This window comes from Lepisma saccharinum, chromosome 25 (genome assembly GCF_977018435.1).
Source record: "Lepisma saccharinum chromosome 25, izLepSacc3.1, whole genome shotgun sequence".
Classification (NCBI taxonomy): Eukaryota; Metazoa; Arthropoda; class Insecta; order Zygentoma; family Lepismatidae; genus Lepisma; species Lepisma saccharinum.
Genome location: NC_139253.1, coordinates 36,083,707 through 36,097,350, shown reverse-complemented (window position 1 = coordinate 36,097,350; position 13,644 = coordinate 36,083,707). Strand labels below are relative to the sequence as shown.

The window sequence follows — 13,644 nt, the reverse complement described above, 5'->3', positions numbered from 1 at the left end:
AATAGTTATTTCGTGCAGCGTCTGTTAACAATTATGGCATTCAACTAGATACAAATACACACCTTATTTTGTTACAATTTTGTGATTCACTTAGATCCTGTTTATGGAGCCAGTGTGAAGCCTCAGTTTGAGACTCTTAACATCCCGTGTAAACAACTGGAAGAATGATTATGCTCCAAGATGTAGTGTTGGAATGGAAGGTTGAATTTTTAAAAATAATTTCAGTTTGATAGTGCTGTTATAAGGTAAAAAAAATAAGATTCATTGCAGTAATTTGCAATTTTTTAAGTTTTGTATTTTTATCTTCTATGCGTGAAGAATGGCATGAGTAAGATCAAAGATTATGAAGAAAGTAAAAAATATAATTGAGCTATGTAGTATAAGGCTGAGTATTTTTATGTCATTATTAATTTCAAACTTGTATCCATTCAGTTTCTATACATAACTAAAGACCTTCAGAAAAACCCTTGCATTTGCTGAAATGTTAAAAAGACTACAACCAAATGAAAGTACACATCAAGTTGAGAGTTTTTTTTTTTTTTTTTTTTTTTTGCATAATTAAGATCAAGCGATGTGGTAGCACTGTTAAAGATCATTACATAATTAGAAAATTGCTTTATAAGAGACATAATAAATACGTAAGACAACTGTAGTGCAAATTGTGGTGAGTTGTTCAAAGTAGAAATCTACCAAAATGAAGAATGTGCATTGAACTAAATATTTTTACTTCATTTTCTAGGTTTACATTTTGTGAGTTAATAAACGTCTGAAAGGTTGTTTTTTTTATATAACGTTTTAGAGGTTAAATGAGTAATACTCAGGGTGGCGACAGACCTGGAAAACCGGGAAAAGTCAGGGAATTTGAGGTGTCAAAAAAAGTCAGGGAAATGTCAGGGAATTTCGTCTTCATTGATTTTTTTTTTTTTGATTTTTTATTTTTTTTTTATTTAAAGATATCGTTATGGAACTCTGCACGGGAACAGGAAATCTCGTTCGCAAGTTTTGGCCTCAACTTTTAGGCCCCTTTTATGCACAACACAACCACGGCGCCAGAAACAGTGATGGCAGGAGGAGAGAGAGAGAGAGAAATTTCTCTCGCCAGGGCTTCTCGGTGGAAATTTTAAATTCGAACACTCTTTGGAGGAAAATTGTTATAACTCGGGCACTATGGGAGCAATCTACTTCGGATAAGTTTTGTTTTGCAGCTAAAACATCAGCGCATGCAACCGTGTACAATTCAGAATGCCGGACCGAGGAAGGGGGCTTGGGGGCACGACCCCCGAATTTCAATGGAAAAAAACAACGTAAAAATCTGTAGTTTTCCCCTTGTTGCCTCGCTATTTTGGGGAGAGGTCGCGAACTAGTATTCTTTTCAAAGAATGGACATTTCTCAAGAGAATGAAACATATTTCATGTTCTTGTGTGCCATATAAGTTGAATAATAAGTCAAAATGTGATTTTTTTACGATAAATAGGTAATTTGCATTTTTGGAGGAAAATTGTTATAACTCGGGCACCATGGGAGCAATCTACTTCGGATAAGTTTTGTCTTTCAGATAAAACATCAGAGCATGCAACCGTGCACAATTCAGAACGCTGGACCGAGGAAGGGGGCTTGGGGGCACGTCCCCCGAATGTCAATGAAAATAATTAAATCTGGAATTTGCCCCCTCTTCTCCCACTATTTTGGGGATAAGGCGCAAATTTTAGTATTCTTTCCAAAGAATGGACATTTCTCAAGAGAATGAAACATATTTTATGTTCTTGGGTGCCATACAAGTCGAATAATAAGCCAAAATGTGTTTTTTTTTTGTTTTGTTTTTTACGAAAAATAGGTAATTTGCATTTTTGGAGGAAAATTGTTACAACTTGGGCACTATCGGAGCAATCTACTTCGGATAAGTTTTGTTTTTCAGCTAAAACATCAGAGCATGCAACCGTGTACAATTCAGAACGCCGAACCGAGGAAGGGTTTGGGGGGCGCGACCACCGAATTTCAATTTTAAAAAAACGTAAAAATCTGGAGTTTGCCCCTCTTCTCCCGCTATTTTGGGGAAGAAGGCGCAAACCTTAGTATTCTCTTCAAGGAATGGACGTTTCCAAAGAGATTGATTGAAACATGTTTCATGTTCCTGGGTGTCATACAAGTTGAATAATGAGCCAAAATGTGAAACTCTGTTCGGAAATGTGGCATTGATATGTTGCGGAGAGGTTGGTCATCAATATGAATTTCTCAGGCTTGCTCCAGACCTGTGTCCGAGTTCCACCCAAATATAAGAGTATGAAGATCCAAAAAGCACATTCATTTCATAATCAGCACGATGATACCATATGGTATCATCGGGGCAGTACGACCTTACTCTGATGATACCATATGGTATAGTTTAGCCTCTAAATATTACGTGGAAAATGCATTGAATTATCATTTTTCTGTCCGTATGGGAGTAGTAAGGGGTCTTGTCAACAGATGGAGGGGATAAGAGTGGATGGCGTCGTCCGATAGTAAGGCATTTTGTTGGGCAAACTGAAGGAACATGGGAAAAAAATAGGTTCTATTGATACATACTATTTTTGTCGAATATCGCCACCTGACAAAGTATCTCACTACAACATGCGACAGAAATTGCATGGACTGCAACATCCAACAAAAATCGCATGTATAAACAAGAAGAGCTTTACACTGAAAATATGCTGCTGGAATTTTATTACTCTTCTGGCTCACTTCACCTTATTTAATGTAGCAGTGCTTACGAAGGTTTTCTTTCATCATCCTGACGTATTACTGGTTTCGCACAAGTTAACATACGTTTACAATGGCATTGCACTATTATTAGATATCAAGAAGAATCCAACCAAATGGGATATATATTGAATACTATCACGAAAAAGTGAAACATAAATCTGCATTGGTGAACGTTATAAAAATTGGCAAGTGCATGCTCGCAACCTCAAATTTACTGCAACACTAGTATTGCAATGAAATTAACGCCACTCTCTGTCCTGTCTGTTTGAACTCTTGAGAGATGGTCATTAATCTCTCACTGAGTAAGGTTAATGTCCAATATTATGAAATAAAATACTAATAATAAAAACGTAAATATTTTAATATATTTACTCAAATCATTCAATCATAAAAGCAAATCACTTTCTTCAAGAATTGACTTTTCTCTGCCAGCCCTGCTAAATTTTCACTTTCCATCTACTGATTTATACAAGGGGTGGCCAGAAAGTAATTTCCGATTAGTAGGGAACCGTAAACGCCAAAACCGTGAAAACTGGTAATTGCTGCGAATTTTGAGGAATGTGCAGTGATGTTTGGACACATTTTTGGCCTTTCGAAATATCGAAATAATGCGAATTTGGCATAAAATGCGAATTGATGATGTTTTTAGCGATTTTTTTTAAAGAAATGTCGTAAAACAACGAAACATTCTTGTCTTTTCTAGGCCATGTTTGTGTACATAGAACATGCAAGTTTTCCAACATTTTACTCAAGAGTAAACTATAGTTATACTTATACGTACATGAAATAATTCCGACAGCCACATTAAATCATGTATTTCCAACGATTTTTTCAACTTCTATCGAAACCATTTGCATCACAGAGCAAAGTGGCAGGGTTCTAACAGGAGATCGAGTGCGTATCTACCGTCACACAAGAGCCACATCTTCGTATTTGTCGCACGAGATATGTTTTGAATTACCAAGCTAAGTGCGCACCATCGGCATTTGTCGAGCGAGTAATAATGGAGCTCAGTCATTAGGGCATCTGACTACTATGCGAGAGACCCGGGGTCGATCCCCTGCAGTGGAGAACCGGGATGTTTTCCACCTATTCAAACTGCTCCGGCACCCACCCAGCATCATATGAAGCTGGTACCTTGAGGATACTTTGAGGGATAAAGTAGCCAGGAGCGTGGTGCTGATCACATCACCCCCACCTTCGACCGTGATCAAGAAAGTGTGAGACCCTAACTCCACACCCCTATACACCTTCATGGAAAAGTGCAGGGGAGCACTTTACTTTTACTTCCTCAAAAATCTGTTCCAACATATCAAACTGTCACGAAAGTATGTAGACCATGTGACCTACAATTTGAAATAATAGTTTAAAATCACAATGGAGTATTAAGTTTCGGTATATCTGGCAGATAAATGTTCTAAAACAAAAATGCGAATTTTGGGAAACGTAACACTAACAAGTGAAAAAAAGATAATGCCAATTTTTGGTGCCATAATATATCGGTATCTGTCACGTGAGTTTGATTGATTTTAATTTTTTGGGTGCGTCGCCACTTATGGTCATTATGCACCCTTCAGTATATACGGGGAAAATTTCATTATCTAAAATTCTTACCTTAAAATTAAACAAGGGGTATGGAAAATAACTTTCCCAAAATAACTTTCAAGATATCAAACTCTCACGAAGAGACGTAAGCCATGTGACTTACAATTTGAAACAGTAGTTTTTAAAACACCATGAAGGTATAATTTCAGATAATTGCCAGAAAATGCGCTAAAATGAAAATTTGAATTTTGGGAAAAATAACACCGTATAGTAAAAAGTAAAAAAATAAGAAAATACTCCAATTTAAATAAAAATAACAAAATATCAAAGAGTCTGCCGATTAGGTATAAATAAAACAAGAATATCAGTTGTAATTTATTGCATTAGTAACAGTGAGTCATAACCTAATTTTCGGCATAATCACCACCGTTGTTCTGGCATTTGTCGTAGCATGGCACTAAATTTTGTATGTCCATGGTATATGTGTCTGACAGCAAAGACTGGAACTATCTCTACCGCAGTGTAGCTGTCAAATCCTTGCCCTGCCAGAAACCTCTTCACTAAAGCAAAGAGATGAAAGTCGGTACATTCAAGGCCAGGGCTGTACAGGGAGTGGTCCAAGATCTCTCACCTGAAGTGATGCAAAGGGCCTGTGTGTACTCAGTTGTATGGGGTTGTGCACATTCGATTGGCCTTCGTGAATTGCCTGCACCATCGTCTGACCATACTTTCACTCACGACGTCCGGTCTGCACACCTCACACGATTGCTGGTGGCTCTGTGCCAAATTCTGAGCGTGCAATGTAGGCTACATCGCAGTCGGTGGGAGACTGTGTGAGAGCTGCAATCTTTATTAACCTAGAACTGTCCTAAAACTGCTGCATTGCAACTGTACCAGATTACAGCTACATACCACTTCTTCCTGCCTGCATGTGTGTGTCGCTCTCCGACCACTAGTGCTGTGTATATACACCATTGGAGCTTTTTTCAGGATGCCCCTCGTATATGAACTTTCATAAGCTTTTATTATTAGTGTTTTAATGTGTAGTTAGCTAAATCAGGTACCTATACAATGCAATTCTATAAATTCCTTGCGTTAAATTTCTAATACCTACATACCCTTTTCATCAGCATTAATGGTATAACTGCATGTTGTCAGTTTCACAGTACTTCACTTGGATATGCTGTACTGAAGCAGAAATCCCATTGATAATGTAAGGAAATATGACACTTGATTTTGATCGATTCAATTGTTTCACTTATATGCAAGAGTTAAGTTGTTTGCTTTACAGAGAAAAGAGAAGTAGCTTTATGCATTGAAAAATGAGTCCACACTCATGGTTTTTGCAAGCAGAGGGCTCCAAACCTCAGTGAAAATATTAATATATAATACCGAGAATGTATAAGGAGACTGATAAATTACAAATTGTATTTCTTAATCAATCTCTCTTCACTCTTATCTCATTTAGTCGTAACTTTAAAAATAATGAAGTATTTTGTTTTAAACTTACTGCATATGACAAAATTCCGTAATCCTTCCCTAGCTTGTGAATTGTAATAATTTTCCAAATTCACTATTTTGCAGTTTGAATTCAAATCATAGAGAATAGAGAAATTAAGTCAATTTCATATAAGATAATATTGGTACTTAACAAAACCATACGTGGATCTGTATGAGTTTATTATTTCCATTTGCAAAAACATCGATTTTGTTTAGTTTGTAATTGTCAGGGAAAAATGTAAATTGTGTCCTGGAAAACCTGGAAAAGTCAGGGAATTTCATTTCTGCTTGTTTGTAGCCACCCTGGTAATACTAATAGATGTAATGTATTGGTTTTTACTTCATTAATGCATATCATTTTATTTTTCATTAGGAGTCCAGAAAGGAAAGAAGATGAACCTGAACTGGATGAATCAGCTGTTGTACTTGGCTGGTGTGAGTATTCACTTGCGTTTAATATTCTAAAGGAATAATGTCTGCAGATGTTAGCAAATTCTTCCAGTGTAATTATATGTGCGAGGTCCTATCAGCTTTTTGCAATAATATGCACGAAATTTTCAGAATTAGTGATTCAATCCTTACTTGAGTACTTTTTCTTAGTTGAGGTTCTGCATGTGTGCCAATGGGCATGTAACAGTTGGGCTGAAAAGTTCGTAGGCAAACATAGTAAAAAATATTTTTTTGACAACATTCGATTTTATTATTCAATATAGTTGCCTTCGAGGGCGATACAACGATTATAGCGGTCATACAATTTTTCGATGCCATTTTTATAGTACGATTTCTCTTTAGCCTCAAAATAGGCCTCAGTTTCGGCGATTACCTCTTCATCAGTGCTAAATTTCTTTCCAGCGAGCATTCTTTTAAGGTCTGCAAACAGGAAAAAGTCACTGGGGGCCAGATCTGGAGAATATGGTGGATGGGGAAGCAATTCGTAGTCTAATTCATATAATTTTGCCATCGTTTTCATTGATTTGTGACACGGTGCATTGTCTTGATGAAACAGCACTTTTTTCTTCTTCAAATGGGGCCGTTTTTTCGTGATTTCATCCTTTAAATGCTCCAACAACGCTATGTAATAATCGCTGTTGATGGTCTGGCCCTTTTTGAGGTAATCGATGAATATAATACCATGCACATCCCAGAATACTGATGCCATAACCTTGCCAGCCGACTGTTGCGTCTTTCCACGCTTTGGATTTGGTTCATCACGTGCAGTCCACTCGGCTGACTGTCGATTGGACTCTGGAGTGTAGTTATGGAGCCATGTTTCATCCATTGTAATATATCGACAGAAAAATTCGTGTTTATTACGGTTGAATATCGCTAAACATTGCTCCGAATCATCAAAACGTTGTTGCTTTTGATCGATTGTGAGCACGCGCGTCACCCATTTTGCACACAGCTTTCGCATGTTCAAATATTCATGCACAATATGTCCAACACGTTCCTATGATATTTTTAAAGTCTCAGCTATCTCGATCAACTTCACTTTACGATCATTTAAAATTATTTTGTGGACTTTTTTGATGCTTTCGTCGGTAACAGCCTCTTTGGGGCGTCCATTGCGTGCATCGTCTTCGATGCTCATTTCGCCTCGTTTAAATTTAGCAAACCACTTCTCAGCGGTTGATTTTCCTGGTGCAGAGTCCGAATAATGTTTATCAAGCCAAGCCTTGGCTTCAACAATATTTTTTTCCGCCAAAAAGCAATGCTTTATTAACACACGAAATTCTTTTTTCTCCATTTTTTCACAATAACAAAAGCTGCTTCACTCACAATGCTATATCTCACGAACTAATTATCCGGCAGCTGTGAAATTTATACACGTATCTTTTGAAGGTTAGTACTAAGTAAAAATCACATGGATTTAATTCTAGTAACGCCATCTATGAGTCAGCCTATGAACTTTTCAGCCCAACTGTTACACTACTCATGCATAACAGGTTTATTTTCAGTTCAAAGGGCAGATTGTGCAAATTTTAAGTTTAGCACATGGGTCCCATGGAAAACATAAAATGGAGGTTTCACAGTGTGTAATTACATAAACCAGATGATTAAAATGGCTATTCTCTTTGGAGAGTAAACAGGTTTAGACATTTTCTTTACAAGACCAGGTTATATGAATAACACTTGTACATTCAATAAGAAATAAGAAAATAGACAGGTGATTATTTATAGAAGTATTTATGGTAAATTTTTACATGTTTATGGTGAATAAGAGGTCAGGATTTCGGTACAAAAAAAGGGTATACAGTCAACTTTCGATACGACTTTTCACAGTTCTCGGGATAAGGGTCGTTATACCAATTTTCAGCTGCAATGGACACTGAAGATTCCTAGGAGATGGTAACACCATTTATCCTGCATAGTTATACAACCTGTTATGCACAAGACTTGGTGGGGGAAGAAAAATAGAACACAAAAACATTATTTAAAATCCTCTTTTGTGAAAATGTTATTTTCTTTTAATTGTGCTCAGTCGAAATTCTTACAATTCTAGTTCATGAGAAACCAGTTTGCTCTGATCTCAATGAAAAGGCAAACAATCGTTTATTGCAAGCAAAACTAAGAATCTTGACACCAGTCACACTGGCACCAGCAAAAGTCTGGAGATAATCAGGCAGAATGAATGTTGGATTTTATACGGGTCTACTAGAGCATTGTCTGTAAGAGTATTAAATGGTATGATAAGATCTCTTTGGAGGCACAACACAACCTTTCTTGGTGCTAGGCAAAATAAAAAAAAGAAGCTGGGCTGTAAATTTCGTTCTGGTTCAGCTGTGAAAAATACATGGTAAAAAATCACGTTTTCTTTGCTTCAACAAACTTCATATTCATCCCCCTCCCCCGTTCGAGGGAGTCCAAGCCATCCCAGACTTGCATCGAAATCCTGCCTGAAAAAGGAAAAGCGCGATCTGTTTGCACTGTATGTTAATCATTCTTTTTTGGAATTGCATTTCACTTTAAACTGTATATTTAGTCTCGATTAGCCCATCGGCATAAAATGACCTCAAAACAAGCTTTGTTAAATGCTCTTTTCAGGTATCATGACGGGAGATCGTTATTTACTATCACGTTAATGTCGTAGGAATATTCTCGATGTCAAAAACACCCACTCCTCCAAAAGTTTTCCCCTTGAATAATGTGTTGGTTTTTTTTTCGGTCTCAGCGTCGATTTCTACATTGAGCACTTTTTTTCACATGAATGGTTCTGAAGAAAAGCGCCGATTATATTGTGTGCATTTCCTTCCAACACTGCTCTGAGTGTTTAAGAAATTTATTTTTGTGTCGGGTGCAAAATAGCTTATCAGAAGGTGCAGAACATGAAGTTGTTTTAACTCTTGTTTTTCTTTCTGGAGATCAATCTAATTCATTATCTTCAAATAAAAACAACTTTGGGAGATTCAAAACGTGGATGGGTTGGATGAGTCATTGCTGTTATCAGCAAGGGAGAGCTTTGCAGACCCTAGACTAAACACTGGTGCCAGCTGCAGGCTAAAAACAAGGAGTGGAAGTTCAAGCATCAGGTGGTGGAAGAGAAAATCCTCTGCATTTGAAAGATAACGCACCTGTGGAAGAGGAAACTTTTATCAGCAGTGTGAAGAAGAAAGAAATGATCCTTTCTTTATGTTTTGTCATGCAACAGACAATAATGCGGACAATATTTTGCATAAAATTGCAATTATTTTTTTTTTTTTGGCAGTCTTTGCCATTTCCCCTAATGTTGCATGCTATTATATTCAGTTATACGATTTTCGAGTTATACGTTCAATGAGTTCAGTCCCAATAAGGAAAAATAGTTTAAAGTTTATAACTCGCTGGAAAGAATGCTGCTCTTGGAGTTTGACTTTTGTGATGGTAACATGTGCTACCCCTTCCCATACAGGTTTTCTTATCAGCTGCAAACATGACACCAAACTCAACTTCGAATTGTATTTATGTCGCTTGCATCGGAGGGCATGAAATGGGCAATGCACTCACCCTTGAACCAGATTGACCTGTGCTAAATAATCCTACTTTTGTTCTTTGCATTGCTGTGGCTAAATGGTATCTGCCTAAAGCAGATTGGATACTGATATCTTTCAAGCTGTCAGACAAGACACTGGTGCCATGCTTCCCTGCCTGTCCTAAACAATACAAACAAGCTGAAGAAGGGGAGGAGGAGTGATGAGCAGCCGGCAGGGGAGGGAGAGTTCCTCTGTCTTATCGTCACATTTAAAGATAATAGGTTTGTTGAAAACAGAGGAGTTGCAAAACTTTTTTTTTTGTGTAAAACAAAATCTCAGATAAACGAATTTTTGAGCAATGTGACTTAGTTTTACCATGTTAATGGTTCTGAAGAAAAGCAGCGATTACGAGGGTCACTATTTATATTTTGAGGCTTGGCAACACTGATTGAAGTTAGGCGCGATTTAACGTTTGCACGGAATCGTCTGGCACTATTGACCATAACGTACTTCAAATGTTTTGTCAATAGCTTGATTTGTGTTGTTTATGTTGCCTTGGATATTGCGCGACAACAATAAAATGGAATTAACTCGTGAACATTTTTGTGTGATGATTTTTTACGATTTTCGACGTGGATTATCAAGACAAGAGTGCATCGATCAGCTTACTTCCACATTTGGCGATGAAGCCCCATCCTTTGCCACTGTGAAACGCTGGTATAATGAATTTAATCGTGGCCGCCATTCGCTCACCGACGAGATTCGCGAAGGTTGTCCAAAATCAGTTGTTGTTCAAGAAAACATTGATGCTGTGCAAAACCTAATACTGCAAGATTGTCATGTGACATACTGTGAGATTGAGGCAACCATAAGCATTAGTTCCACAAGCATATATAAAATATTACATGATCATTTAGCTGTGAGAAAGGTATGTTCTCGTTGGATCCCACACAATTTGACAAACTCAAAAAGACGCTCGCGTCAATTGGTGCAAACAAATGCTCAATAAATACAATCGTGGTGCTTCAAAAGACGTATATAAGATTGTAACAGGTGACGAATCATGGATATATGCGTATGAGCCGGAACGTAAACAGCAGTCGACTGTATGGGTGTTTCAAGATGAACCCAATCCAAAAAAAGTTGTTCGCGCTCTAAGCATATCAAAACAAATGGTCGCCTGTTTTTTCTGGAAAACTGGTCATGTGACAACTGTGCCTTTAGAGGAACATAGAACGGTCAACTCTAAATGGTACACAACAATTTGTTTGCCAGAGGTCTTTGGTCAAATACTGAAAACAAACAAACGCCGTCAGATCATTCTTCATCAAGACAATGCCAGCTGTCACACATCTCGTCTAACAACCGACTTTATGAACAGTCAAAAAATCGAATTGATGGGTCATCCGCCGTACAGTCCTGATTTGGCACCCAATGACTTCTTCTTGTTCCCGAATGTCAAGAATAAATTGCGTGGACAACGATTTTCGTCGGAGGAAGACGCCGTTGATGCGTTCAAAAACCATATTATGGAGGTGTCTCAAGAAGATTGGAAAAACTGCTTTGACAAATGGTTCGAACGAATGCAAAAGTGTATTGACCATAAAGGAGAATACTTCGAAAAACAATAAAGCAGTTTTCAATGCCAAATTCCTGTTTTTTTCATTGTTAGGCTCAAAATATAAATAGTGACCCCCGTATACTAAACATCGTGTGCATTTTCTTTCTGCAAGCGCCATTTGAAAGAAGCACTTTGTGTCCCTTTCATTACTATGGGATAAATTGAAGATAAAAGGCTATAACTGCTCAACCACTGTATCTTTTTGAAAATTTTAAATTCTAAATGTAAGATTTAACAAAAAGAAATATCTGGGAATGAAGGGTCCAGTTGGCGAAGCAGGGGCAAAAGCCCAAAGTTAGAATTTTTCCATAATTACGTAAAATTTCTGAACACCGTAATTTTCATTTTTTTTCAGTTACGGTACAAGCATTACATATCCTCATAGAGCAGTCTTTTTTTCTTGCTTCCCTCAAAATTTGGTCCATCCAGCGTCCATAGGGCCGACAGAAGCGAATTTCCTTAATTACTTAAAATTTCTGAATTCTGTAATATATTTTTTTTTCAATATTGCGCCACGAGCATTACATATCCTCACAACACGGGGCTTTTGTTGTACTTCCTTCAAAATTTGGTCCATCCAGCACCCCATAGAGCCAACACTAGAAGCTAAATTCCTTAATTACGCAAATTTACAAACTCCGTAAACCTCCCAAAGTTGCGGAACCTTTTTTGGGGGGGAGGCACAATGTATAAATTTTACCTCTGCTAAAAGCCCTGTCTTTAAGAAAAAGGAAAACAAAACCAATTTACTTCTCTCTACGACAATGAGTTTGTGTACTTGCGGCAAGTTTGAAAAGGGGTTTTATGCACATAAGGCTAATCGGGACTGAGCCTACAGTTTAAAGTGGGATCCGACCCACTATGTGCCTTCACCAGAACCCCTTGATTACAAGGCGACAATGTTACCACGATACAATCGGGCAGGCAAAAATGAAACTGTATATGTAAGCCTCCTTGAAAATCTTTGGCATGCCACTGGCTCTAGTGTTCAAAAGGGAAGACGAGAAAATTTGGACTACAGCATTTTTTTTTTGTCAGCAGCATGCTTATTCCTGAGCCAAGTTGCAGAAAGAAAGGGGGGATGATTATTGTATTGTAAGGGATGTACGAGCAATATTTCCTATGCAGATAACTGCATTAAAATGAAGGCTGCTTCATGAAATTATTGCATAGCCCTGCACAGCAGTTGCAGATTATCTCTTGTGAGGTGAGATTAGAAACTAGAAACTTTTTTTACTCCTTCCTAAACCAAAATCTGATAACTGGGGTTGGCAAGTTACCCTTACATCTTTCCTGGGAAGCAAGGAGAATGGGAAGTTTTCCCTCTCCCGTATACTAGGAAGGATTACGTAAAAGCATCTGTAAAAAAGTGTGAATAGTGGTTGAGCCATGTTCTCAGTTGTCCACATACGTTTTTGTGGAGGAAGGGAGAATAGACACACATAAAGCACACATTTAGAATGTGTTAAAACCCTAGAGAAAGCAACATCCTTTTGGCAATTGTGTGTTTGTTCCCCAATCGTAAGGGATAAGTTCAAGGTCGCATGGTGAATGAATGAGTCTGCTGCAAAAGCAAGGGAGAGGTTGCCTGGCTTGCGGAGCAGACTTCTGGCAAATTTTGTCATCAACAGGCTTATAAAGTGGGATATGAGAGTTACAGTAAACATAAGATCGAGATAAAAGTCCTATTGTTGCAGGGAATTGGCTGAAACTGATTAAGTGGGTAAACCTTGCTCAACCCCTTCCATCCCCCGGCACCTTCACTGTCTATTTCTCGTTTTTTTGTGAATTTACAATAACAATTTAGAACTTAAGAACAGATCCGTGCAATACAGCAAACTTTGGTGCATATACGAGGGTTGCTATTTATGTATCCGGAATAACAAACAAAAAAAAATATGTATCATTGGAAATGGTTTTATTGTTTTTCAAAATATTCTCCATGATGATCGATGCATTTTTGCATATGTTTGAACCAATTCTCATAGCACTTTGTCCATTCCGATTGAGGTATCTTGAAAACATGCATTTTGAACGCATCAATCACTTCTTCACGTAGCTTATTCTTGACGTACGGGAACAAAAATAAATCTTTGGGTGTTAAATCAGGGCTATACGGCGGATGACCCATCAATTCAATCTTTTCATCATTCAAATACGGAGTTGTTTGGACCGATGTGTGACCACTCACATTGTCATGGTGAAGATTGATCCTGTATCACTGGTTGTTTTTTCTGATTTCCCCAAAGACTTCTGGCAAATAAATGGTTGTGTACCATTCAGAA

General features: G+C 37.8%; 1 protein-coding gene across 1 annotated transcript in view; it reads left to right on the top strand.

Moving 5' to 3' along the window:
- Positions 1-13,644, top strand: part of LOC145978833 (heterogeneous nuclear ribonucleoprotein U-like protein 1) — a 69,765-nt gene that overhangs the window by 4,290 nt on the left and 51,831 nt on the right. Inside the window, exon 4 of the mRNA XM_083111711.1 lies at positions 6,162-6,223. Within this exon, the coding sequence (XP_082967837.1) occupies positions 6,162-6,223 (62 nt within the window). The remainder of the gene's footprint in view (positions 1-6,161; positions 6,224-13,644) is intronic.